Source organism: Monodelphis domestica, chromosome 1 (assembly GCF_027887165.1).
Source record: "Monodelphis domestica isolate mMonDom1 chromosome 1, mMonDom1.pri, whole genome shotgun sequence".
NCBI classification, from domain to species: domain Eukaryota; kingdom Metazoa; phylum Chordata; class Mammalia; order Didelphimorphia; family Didelphidae; genus Monodelphis; species Monodelphis domestica.
In genome coordinates, this window is record NC_077227.1 from 275,308,175 (window position 1) to 275,320,910 (window position 12,736).

General features: G+C 38.6%; 1 protein-coding gene across 5 annotated transcripts in view; it reads right to left on the reverse strand.

The window, feature by feature from the left end:
• The window catches only part of SPTB (spectrin beta, erythrocytic), a 183,302-nt gene that overhangs the window by 89,624 nt on the left and 80,942 nt on the right, over positions 1-12,736 (reverse strand). For all 5 annotated transcript variants that reach the window (XM_007473036.3, XM_007473037.3, XM_056810896.1 and 2 more), the window contains 7 exons: positions 11,385-11,476; positions 10,634-10,714; positions 10,113-10,228; positions 9,102-9,214; positions 7,418-7,605; positions 2,751-2,868; positions 1,813-1,971 (listed from right to left, as the gene is read on the reverse strand). In XM_007473036.3, coding sequence (XP_007473098.2) covers positions 1,813-1,971; positions 2,751-2,868; positions 7,418-7,605; positions 9,102-9,214; positions 10,113-10,228; positions 10,634-10,714; positions 11,385-11,476 — 867 coding nt within the window. The remainder of the gene's footprint in view (positions 1-1,812; positions 1,972-2,750; positions 2,869-7,417; positions 7,606-9,101; positions 9,215-10,112; positions 10,229-10,633; positions 10,715-11,384; positions 11,477-12,736) is intronic.

The window sequence follows — 12,736 nt, forward strand, 5'->3', positions numbered from 1 at the left end:
TTTGAATCTAAGCCAACTGACTCCAAATCCAATCTTTTTTTTATTGTACCACACTGCCAGAGGAACTCAAATGGGAACAAGTTTTGCTCCTTTTTTTTTTCCTAACTCAGAGCCAAGTTCTCAAAGTCTGAGCAACTCACAAGTACTTTCTAAGAAATGTCATTTTTTAGTCTGTGGTACTTTTATAAGTGTTAAGTAACTTTGCATTGGCAAGCTTGGCCCTTAACAGTTTTTTTCCCCCTCCTAGATATGGGCAGGACAAAGAGAGACCATCTGCCTACAGGCTGGCTTCCACATGTAAGGATTTACATTTGTACATGCAAATACATAAATTTTCTTCCAGAATGCTTGTTTTTTTGCTCCTAAGCTGATCTGCATTTTAGAGGAGGAAAGAGATTCTATCTGGGGAAACAGGCCCTGTGGTCAATTTCAGATTAGAAAAATATGTCAGAATCTTGCAGGAAATATAAAGAACCAGGAAAAAAAAATGACTGTCCCTTTCTCTCACACACAAACACAAATACAATCCCAACCATGTACATACAGATGCTAGAACTATTGTTTATAGCCAAATTATACCCTAACTTTAACTTAGGCTAGCAGCTCATATAAACCATCTTTGATGAAGCTTTCTGGAAATGAGGCTTAACATTTATAATCTGTTTAACTTCCTCAGGGTTCCTTAAAGGTGAGAGAGAAGGATTTCTGGTCATTTCCAGTTTAGGATGGACCTGAAAAGGGTAAAAAAAAAGAGATAAACCAGTAGTACCGATCTGTGTTCATGGGTAGGTACTTGAAAAAGAAAAAAGAAAAGGCTGGGAAGAAATTTAGAAAGGCAAGTGGTAAGAGCTAATATGTTATTCACAAAAGGACAGAAAGAAAAATGGTATCTCTACCAGAATACTCAAAGCATCACTTTTTGTGATGCAAAGGAGTTGGAAACAAGGTAAATACCCAGCAGTTAGGAGAATGGCTAAACAAATTGTGCTTCATGATTATAAGGGACTAGCACTATATCATAAGAAATAATAAATATGAAGAATTTAGAAAACTCTGAGAAGCATTATATGAACTGAAACAATGAAAAAAATGAATCAGGGAAAAATATTCACAATGAGAACAATAATGTAAATGGAAAACAAAACAAAAAATATGAAACTAAACATTGTTTATAAATGACCAAGCTTGGATTCAGTGGAGAGAGAAGAAAATGCATCTTCCTCCCTTCTTTGTAGAGGTGGGGAATCATGAGTATAGAATATTATATATACTCTCAAACTCAAATAGTATCTTAACTCATTTTGCTAAATTTCTATTCTTTTTATTTTCTACAAGAATTAGCTATGGGGAGGAAAGAGGAAGAAAATATTCAGGAAAAAAAGGGATACGAAAACAAAAGATATCATTAAAAATTTTTAAAGTCCTGACATATAAATATGTTTCCAGGTAACTAAATTTGCCTCATCCTTTAGACACAAAGGTGACAAAAGCTCCAACAGTGTCACAATGAAACAGCATAAAAGAGAAGGAAGCCATATAGTATGCTGAAGAGATGACAAGTTTGTTTACATGTTCCTAAAGCAATGACATCAGAAGGCCTTTTAATGAAAATTTGGGTGGCATGCACCTTTAATGCTCACCTCAATCATCCATTTTTGAGATACTGGACACGTAGAGCTGTTGTCCATCAAATCTACTGGGTTGCCCCAGCACCACAGCTCTGGTGCCAACCCACAACTCCCAGAGATTGATTAGTAGGGACCTCTCTCCATCAAGTACCTGAGAATCACTCATAACAACCCCAAACATTACCTGGGCGACTAGGCGCTGGTTCTCACTAAGCCATGTCTCCCTCATCGCAGCCTTGCGGTCAAAGCGCCGAGCCAACTGCTCTAATTTCTCCTGGCGAATAAGTTCATTCCTTAAGGCCAGCTCTCGCCGATATTCAGCTTCCTCCAGACTTTCCCAAGCCTGTAAGTAGGAAGAGGTCCAGCATTAGGAGAGGCAGAATGTACTGGAAGAGTGGGGGCCCCATGATAACCTATGTTGCTCTCTCCTCAATGGGCACCCAGTGCAATTAGGGCACTTGCAAGTCAGGGTATGAGCCAACCCTCCATTCATTCTCCAAATGAAGACAGGCTTGTAATATAATAGCAGCCTTTGCCTCACATGTCTAGGCGACCAAGTTTTCTGAGAACAAGCTTTTCTCTGGCTCTTCATAACCAGAAGCCATAGCTTCATATCAGAAGCCTGGTCTATGTCATACACTGAGTATGATTTCCTAGATTTTTAAATGTTCTAAAAAAATTTGTTTTTGCATATTTTCTCCCCTATTGCAACGTGAGCTTGAGGGAAATAGCTGCTTTTGTTTTTCTTTGATTCTCTAGCACTTAGCACAGTGCCTCATACAAATAAGTACTTAACACTTGTTGACTGATTTCTATAACATAAAAAAGAAATAGCCAACAATATTGCCAGCAAATGTTCCTGAATTCCTGTCTTGTTGATGGCAACCAATGAAATAGAAGCCCCGAAATGCATCATGGTACTGGACTGAGTTGATGAATGGTGACTGGATTTTCACTGATCCTTGCTTTCAGGTCATACCCCAAAATAACCTGTGTGTGGAATCAATAACACTGAAGAAGATGGCTTGGTTTACTTAGTTCAGTATTGACCAGTTCCCCATACCTATAATCTGGAACCCAATCAACCTCCCTGGCAAAGCACAATGGAAAATGCTGCTGTACCCGGTTGATGTCAGACACAAGTTTCCCTTCGTGTGGTGTGTACACTTTCTGATTGTTGGCTCTCATCCTGGACTGGATGGTGAAAAGTAGGACTTCCAGATTCCCCTTCTCTTGAAATCTGAAGGAGAGCAGAGGGAGTGAAATTAGTCTCCAGTTCCCCAAAGAAAAGTCTCTTACTCAAACTAAACATGTTATTCCAGTGACTTGGAGCTTGGAAATCACATCAGATTTCCCTTGGAAGCTAAGGGAGGCAGGAGAGGGAGTAGGAAATAATGATTTATAGTCCTGTTCAGCTGTCAAAATACCTTTGGACATCTACCAGCCATGACAAAACAAAGCTTGTATCATAATACAGATCAGAAAAAACAACCACAATCATCTGAACACTTGTCTCTCACTTGCTTCCACAGGGGAATAACTCACTGAAACTATTTTCTAATAACCTTTGACCATGTGATGTTGCATTAATCAATATCAACCAATGCCTCAACCATTCCGCACACAGCAGAAGCTTTCTGATGAGCTCTTCAGATGAGCTCTTCATTTGGTAAACCAAATGCTAGCAAAGCATTATCCTCATAAGGACATACTGCACTGAAATCCATTTTTAAAAATCTGTAGGACTATAACAAGACTAAATTCACAGCAAGTGTTTCCAAAGTCTTTTAAAAAATTATTATTAAAAAGAGAAGCAACAGGCAGGCTATTTTTGTGAAGGGATATGGGTGTCAAGGAGAAGAGTTAGATAGAAACAGCCTATTACATACCTGAACCTCTCGCTCCTAATTCTGCAAATATCTATGAAACCCTATGAGCTCTTCAATTCACTCTAAAATAACCGAAGAGGAAAATAATTCATCCTATATTATATATAATACATATCCCATATTATATATATGATATATTATATGTCCTATACTATATGTTATATAGGTTCTATATTATATGTTTATCCCATATTATATATACATATGATCTATGTCAATATATTATATGTATAATATACTAACTATATAATCAATTATTGTAAAAATAAACAAAATTCTGATCAGTGAAATAATCAACTGCAAATCTACAAGTCTGCCTACCTGATGATAAGAAATGATAGACTAATATGCAGAATGAGAAACTTCAAATTTTGAGATATGGCCAATGTGGGAATTTGCATGCTGGCCTCTGCTAATATGATACAAAGGCTCTGTATTTCTTTCTTTCAAATGAGCTAATATTTGCAAAGTATTTATTAGCACAGTGACTGACACATAGTAGAGGTTTAATAAATGCATATTTTTTCCTTCTTTTTTCTCAGTGAATAAGGAGAGAAGGAAGGGGAAAATGCCTACTAATTGAAAAAAATATGAATTAATCTGATATTCTATAGCTTCTTCAAGAATTCTCAATGTGGGGTTCTACGGATCACTCCTACAGTGGAGTCTCCAACCCAAGAAATGCCCAGTAGCTCTTGGTGTTCATAAAGGCTTCTGCAAGAGTCTTGGCCTCAAAACACTGTCTATATAGCCAAGAGATAACATCCCTGAGCACAATACCTAGCACTCTCACAAGAGCTGATGTCTGTATTGAATTTAGGACCTCAAAAGTGGGTCAGTGTCAGAAAAGGAATCAGATACTTGTTTATAGGTACATTCTAGACTCCATGTCTCACCTTTCCTGGTTTAAGGGCTGTGAATGGAGAGTATAGGAAGATAGAAGGCAGGGGGAGGAGCAGGTGTAACCGATGAGTGATGAAATCTGCATCTAGAGAGTCAGACAATCTACTGGCAAATAATCAAGTCCATACTCCATATAATATATGTCTTATATATCTATATATATATTGTATGTGTGTATATAATATACTATATCATTGTAAATATACATTCTATGTGTATATTATATATGTATTAACGATTATGTGTATGTGTACACATAATATATATTGCATACATATTTTTGAGTGTGTGTATACATTGATAGAAAGAATAAGCATTCATGAAGTACCTCTTCGTGCCAGGCACTGGGCTAACTTTACAAATATTACCTCATTTGATTCTCACAGGAAAACTGATAGCACTATAACAGTAATAATGATAAGAGCCTTTACATAGGGCTAATCATGTACTAGGGTTTTGTTTTATGATTATCTCATTCTATCCTCACAAAAATCCTGTGAGATGGGTTCTATTATTATCCCTATTTTATAAATAAGGAACCTGGGACAAACAGATGTTAAGTGACTCTAGGAAGTGTCTAAAGTCAGATTTGAAATTTGGTCTTACTAACTCCAGGTCCAGGGCTCAAGCCATTATACCACCTACTTGCAAATCATTACCCAAGTGGATGTAAAAAAGAAGCCCTGTCAAAGTTTAGGCTGAGGCTGATGCTGACCTATGTTAGTAGAGGGAGTTTTTTCGCATCTGGGAACTGTTTACACTAAAGAAAGCACAGGTAGGTCCCTGTCCCTAAACTGATCAGAAAGCTTCATTGGCTTCTGTAACCACTGTTAATGTCATTTACCTCACAAATGGCCACAAGGAAGTTGTGTCTATACAGTTATATGGACAATAGGGAAAATATATCTTCCCTCCTAAAAAAAAAAAAAGAAAAAACCCAAACCCTAAAATATATGGAAAAATAATGAGGTATGGATATTTTGTGCAAAGTAGTAAAAAATATTGTCAATTCTCATCTTGCTACTATTTCATCTACTTTCATTGCTACCTCTCATCCTGCTACTATTTATGAATGAAATTAGTATCAAAACAAGAGCTAGGGGAAGAAGCGCCCTGAACTCTCCCCCTCTCCCAAACATCCTGATTTTTGTTGGGGACACAACTATTCTTTCAGGGATTCAGGCATACTACATATCCTTCACTCCCATATCCAATCTGTCATCCAGTCTTAAAGATTCTACCTGTACTATACTTCATATGTCACTTTCTTCTTCTTTAAAAAAAATGTTTTTCACAGAAATGGGTTCGAATCAAGAACACATGTGATACCCAGTGGAATCATGCGTTGGCTATGGGAGAGGTGGTGGGAGGGGGTGGAGGGAGGAAAAGAAAATGATCTTTGTTTCCAATGAATAATGTTTGGAAATGACCAAATAAAATAATGTTTAAAAAAAAGTTTTCTTTAAAAAAAATTCTGTCTTTTAATTTATACTAAGTATCAGTTCCAAGACAGAAAAGTGGTAAGGGCTAGGCAATGGGGGTTAAGTGACTCGCCCAGGATCACACAGCTAGGAAATATCTGAGGTCACATTTGTACCCAGGACCTCCTGACTCTAGGCCTGGCACTCTATCCTCTGAGCCACCTATCTGTCCCCATATATCACTTTCTTTCCATTCAAACAACCACTAGCTTTGTTCAGACCCTCATTACTTCTCACCTGGTCTACTGAAACAGCTTCCTAATTGATCTGTAGTCTTTCTCTCTCCTCTCCAATCCTTCCTGCACACAGATGCCAATGAGATTCCTAAAGCAGAGGTCTGGTCATGTCATTTAATTGTTCTAAATTAAATTCCAATGACTTCATTTCCTCTTGGATAAAATAAAATCTCCTCTATTTGGTTTAAAAAAAGAAAAGACAACCCTTATCTTCTGTCTTGGATTTGATACAAATATCAGTTCCTAGGCAGAAGAGTGTTAAGGGCTAGGCAATTGGGGATAAGTGACTTGTCCAGGATCCAGACAGCTAGAAGTGTCAAAAGTCATACTTGAATCCAGGACCTCTTGTCTCTAGGTTTGGCTCTCTATCCATTGACCCTTTTTTGGCTTATAAAGCCCTTCACAGCCTGCCTGCAGTATAACCTTTCTATCTTTTCAACCTTATTACACAATACTCTCCTTCACACTCTCTAAATTCTAGCCAAATTGGCTTATGGGGTACAAGCCCTTTGGGACATTTTATCATTTCCATGTCTTTGCACAAGCTGTCTATCATGCCTAGAATATACTTTCTTCTCACCTCTGCCTCTTAGAATCAGTATCACTTTCTATAGGAAAATTTTCAGATCCCCTTAAGCTGCTATTCCCATCCTCCCCAGAAATCATTTAACGTATTTTATTTTTAATTTTCTATGTGCATGCTTCTTCTTCCCCAATAAAATGTAAGCTGCTTGAAGGTGGAGATTTCTTTTTTTATTTTTAAACCCTTTACCTTCTGTCTTACTATTAGTTCTAAGTGAGAAAAGGCTAGGCAATCAGGGTTAAGTGACTTGGCCAGGGACACATAGCTAGGAAGTACCTGAGGCCAGATTTAAATTCATTTCCTCTCCAATCCAGGCCTGATACTCTATCCCAGTGATGGTGAACCTTTTAGAGATCGAATGCCCAAACTACAGCCCTCATGGAGCATGTGAGCCTCTCCTTTACCCCAGACAGGGGAGGGAGGCTTCTGGGCAGAGCTGTGGGTCTTGTGAGAACTGTCCTCAGGCATGCATGGAGAAGGGGAGGGGAGTAGCCTCCTCTGGCACGTGTGCCATGGATTCACCAACCCAGCTGTAGTCATTGCACTACTTAGCTGCCTCAGAGACTATTTGTTGTTGTTGTTGTTTTTTTTGCTTTCATATCCTCAGCAAAGTAGGAAATTAATAAATACTTATTGAAAGAATAAATAAATGCATTCCCAATTAACTCAATAAACACTGTGCAGATGTGAGTCTTACTTGGGTGGCTTCTCCACAGTACGGTAGGTGCTGAAAGATTGCAACTGCTGCTGTAACCCACTCAGGGAGTTAGCAAATTTGCGGCTGTTGAGGACAGTAATCGTCTGCTCAATCCAGGTAAGCAGATCAGAAGCCAGCCCGCTGTATTTTTCAATCATCTTCTCAGTCTCTATGGCATGGTCAATGACCTGGCAATATAAACAACATTGATATTAGCATTATTATTGGGGGTGACAATGATATTAATGAATAACAAATAACACCATTTATGGCAATCACAATCATGGAATGCTATGGTTTGTTTTTTTTTTAAATCCTTACTTTCTATCTTAGAATTGACAATAGGGGGACAACTAGGCAGCTCAGTAGACAGAGAACCAGGTCTGGAGATGGGAGATCCTGGGTTCAAATGTGGCCTCAGGTACTTCCCAGCTGTGTGATCCTGGGCAAGTCACTTAACCCCAGTTGCCTAACCCTTAAATTGCTTTTCTGCCTTGGAACTAATACTTAGTGTGGATTCTAAGTCAGAAGGTAAGACTTTTTTTTTTTAAAGAAGAAAAAGAAATAATAGGTATTGATCCCAAAGCAAAAGAGCAGTAAGGGCGAGGAAATTGGGGTTAAGTGACTTATCCAGATTCACACAACTAGGAATTGTCTGAGGCTAGATTTGAACCCAAGGTCTCCCAACATGAGGCCTGGCTATCTATCCACTAAGCTATGAATTTATGAAATCCTTTGTAATGGATTACCTTCTTTTAGGCAGATCATGCACCAAGCTACTAATAGTAAACCGGTTATATGCATTTAGATCATTACTCCTGCCTGAAGCAAGGGAAACAAACCAAAAGCCAGATAGGTCTTGCTTCATTTTCACTGACAATCTGAAAAGCTCCAGGCCTTCAGGATCCAGAAGGGAGTAACCCATAGGGAAAGCATTTGAATATCTCACCAGAAGTAACTGGCAATCATGGTACAGACTGTCTACATCAATGCCTAGCACACAGTAGGGCCCTAAAGGCCAGAAAATCATAAGAAAAAATAAAATTAAAATAAAAAAAAATAAAAAAAATTGAATGCCAGAGGGGTGAGACAGGTCAGTAAGTGATATTATTCCCTTAAAATGTGTTTTGTTTGATAATATATGTATAACCCAGTGGAATTGCTTGTCAACTCCAGAGGTGGGTAGGGAAGAAGGGAGGGAGAAAACATAAATCATATAATTTTGGAAAACTTATGTGGAAATTTGTTATTAAAATAAAAGAAAGAAAGATATTATTCCCTTAGAACTTGGCTCTCCATAATTTAAGGGGACCCGGAGTGCCGACGATGATGTCTGTTAGGACAAGATATGAAACTGAGAAAATTAAGCTTTGGAGTCTCATCAGCATAGTTGTGGGTGAGTTTGACAAAGGTGGAAAGAGTCCACACTAGCAACCCAGACAAGCCAGCTTCCATCATGCGCTTCTGCTGGCCCATCACCACTGGAACCCAGGCAAAGACTATCCCACCCAGGGAATCCAGACTGTTCAATATGGGATAACCCAAAGCTCATTACCAATGATGTAAGGGGAGAAAGGAGTGTCAGTTACAGAAATTCCTAGATTTCAAATGAGTTTGGATTCAGTATGAGTCCAATAAGAAAGGGGAAAAAGAGACTGGCTAGACTTTTCTCTCTGGTCTGTACCTTGCCAACACGTTTGCCCTCCACAGCCAGCACTTTCATCTTGGAGAAATAATGGTAAAATGCCACCACATAAGTAATAATGGATTTCTCATCAGGATTCTCTGTGAAGACATCTGTAAGAAGAAAGTGAACAATTTCCCTACAGCAATTCGTTATGTAATTGGAGGAAAAAACTAAAAGCCTAGGAAAAATCAGGTTTATTAGAAGGTATTCATCCTAAAAGTCACCTTGCTTCTGTAGCAAGAACTCACTACAGGTGTAGATCACAGAACCACAGAACTGACAACAGGCTCCAAAGAAACTTCAAAGAACAGGAATGGAGGAGAAATGGGTCTGTGGTTTTAGAGGCAGGAAGGAAAGTATTCAAAGGAAAGCAATTTTGTAATAGAGGAGGAAGGGTCAATATATTTCACAATGGATTGGGGATGGGATGGACTTCAAGACTAGCATTATATATATAGCTGAGTCACATACACGCCTAAGGTGAGAGCTTGCAAAGTCATGTGGGCTCTCTGGGCTCACTTTTCACCCAGAACCAAGGAATGGTCCATTATAAATATTAACTGCTATTCCAGGAAGGGCTCTGCACCAGAAGTAAGCTCTGGGTAAATTCCTGTTTGCCTAAAGCTGTCATTTATACAGAGAATGGGGCTTTGTCCAGGATTCAAACACCTGGTAGGGCATTCTTTCTCCCTTAGGTGATCACCATCCCCATATTGTATCTCATGATACTCTGCTACATGACAACAGATTCTGGGCAACCTTACCACTTTCAAGGTCTAATGAGGAACCCACTTTATTCTCCAACCACCGAAGTGGTAAAAATTGGGCTGCCTCCTCTTCTCCTGCAAATGTATCTTCTGCCAGAAAATCCTCTGTACTCTATCCCTAGCTGTTTTTTACCCTAGTGAAAATTTTCCTGTTTATAACTCTGGGTTTACCTATTTGATGCAACAAAGGAATTGGTCTGGAAATAGGATGGAGATTGAGAAAATGTCTTGTCTGCCTTACCTTCTGGGTCAAGGAGTGGGATGATGCCCAGTTGCCTTTCTGCCACATCAAAAGCATGTTCCAGGTTGTGCCTGGCATTAGAGTCCTTCAGTTTCTCAAAGTCAATCAGATCTGGCCTGGGAATAAAGCCAGAATATTTAAAAGGACATCACTATAGCATCTGCATTAGCAGGGAAGCTATAGTTTGGGATTAGGCCTGCCCACCTAAAGAGACAGATCTTGGGCTGATAAAGGAAAACAGCATTGGAGAGAAAATAGAGGTTACAAGGATGATGGAGAAAGGACATTCCAGGAAAAAAAATGAACAGAACAAGAAGGAGCAACTATGAGAAAAGAATGAGAAGAAATAGGGCTGAAGGTGTGTTGGGCATTTAATAAAGAGGGAATACCAAGAGTATTAAAAAGAACTCATTCCTAATACATAAAATTCACAGGAATTTCAAACAAAAATTTGTATATGAAGTGCAAGGCTTCCAAAAACCCAAATTAATTGTTTTAATAGAGTACCAGAGACTTCTTACCGGTGCTTGTGTATCAAGGCATTAAAGGCCAGACCATCCTTCCAGCTAGAGGTAAAGTTGGTGACATTGACGTGGGGATAGCTGCATTCAAGAGAAATATTTTTAAAAGTGAGAAATGAGCTTCATTGGATTCTCAAAAGTGTATCTGTATGAAATGTGAGAACCATTAAATTAAAAAAAAAAAAACCTTTACCTTCCATCTTAGAATCCATACTATGTATTGGTTCCAAGGCAGAAGACCAGTAAGGACTAGGCAACTGGAGTTAAGTGACTTGCCCAGGGTCACATAGCCAGAAAGTGTCTGAAACCACATTTGACCCCAGGATCTCCCATCTCCAGGCCTGGCTCTCAATCCACTGAGCTACCTAGCTACTCCTACACATTTTAAAGAATGAAGTTTACCCTCTTGCCCCTTTCCCAATCATCTTCAATATCAGAGATTAATCAGTTGAACCATCATCAAGGATGTTCTCCTCAAATGACCCAGAGACCTAATGATTCATGAGCTTTCTCATTAAGAGAAAGGTGAGACTTTTAATAATTTAATTAATAATAAATAACTAATTTAATTCTTGCCTTAGTACAACAAGTATGGCTAGATTCTGCACCAATGACTTTTGGGCAGGGGTTATTTGGAGTAAGTTGGTTTTGAAGGCAGTTTTTTTGGGGGCAGCAAGGCAGCAGTGGTGGTGGTTAAGTGTCATGATATAAGTTAAGTAATAAGTCAATGACCAGCATTTACAAATCATACCCTGATGTCTTCATTTGACACCAAAGTAGTAGGGCATCCTTAGCAGAGCGAGTCTCCTGCCCTTCTTGAGTTTGAACAACTATGTCTTGGATCTGGAAATGGAAAGAATAAAATAAGAGAGATTTTTTTCTTTGCTTCTTGATTTCTATTATGTACTCTGTCCCCCTACCTCTCTGATCTACAGAAGAAGTTGTCTGATTTATGTAAATCCCAACCAATACCAGGAAAGAAATAATAGCCCACCCTCAAATCATTACAAATAGCTTGCTCTGGTAATAGGATAGGCAAGTTTTCCTTGTGTAAAATGGAACCTTCCATTAACATCAGAACATGAAAGGAATGCTAAGAACGAATTCGGATAGATGTCACCACACTTCGTCTCTAGAGGGACAAAGCCAGGCCACAGAAGAAAGTCAATAGCTGTACGGGACAGTGTTTTAACTATTAGTCCTGTTTTCCTCTTACACTTCCTGATCCTAGTGTTTTTTTTTTTTGTGTGACTTATCCATCCACAGAGAATGAAATCTGATCAGGCAGGAGTGTAAGTTACTGGTCTGATGGTCTCTCTGAATTGAAACCAAACAGTTATCTCTCTTCTTCCTTCAACCTTTAAAACATGACCCTATATTTTTACCCCACTAAACGAGCTCATTCTCTCCCAGAGACTATCAAACTCAAATTGCTCAGGATTAGACAAACAGTCAACCCACTGGCTAGAAGGTTCTGTCTCATTACCCCTTCCAAAATTTCCAAATGCCCATTGTGGTTCTAGAATTTCAGGATGAGATAGAGGGGAAAAAAAAAACCGTGGGAGGTGGGGGGAGAAAGAAAAAGCAAGTCTTTCCAACAACCTATAACATAGCTAGTATTGTGTCTATCCTGACTCAAAAAAAGCGATCAGTTGTCAATATAGCTTTAATGATCTGGTTTTATTCTCAGGTCACTCCACAAAGCAGACACGTAGCCCCTAATTTCATTGTCCTGCCCTTAGTTTTCAATAGTAGTAACAGATTTATTTAAATACATAGCATTTTATATCCCAAAGAACTTTACAAATGTTATCTCATTTGATCCTCGTATTATGAAGTAGATAGTGCCAGTATTATTTTAACCCTTTTACAAATGAAGGAACCAAGGTCAAGGAGAGAGATTAAGTAATTAGCCTGAGGTTAAACAGTTCCTTTATGTTGGAGCAGAACTTGGACTTAAATCTGCTGATATCCAATCCAGTACTCTTTTCAGAGGATGAATTAATGCCTATTTAGTTATTTTTGTAAGTTTATTTATTTGGTGAGAGGCTATATTCACCTTAAATTTTTTAATGTTTTCTAAAAGAAGCATCATGGTATAAC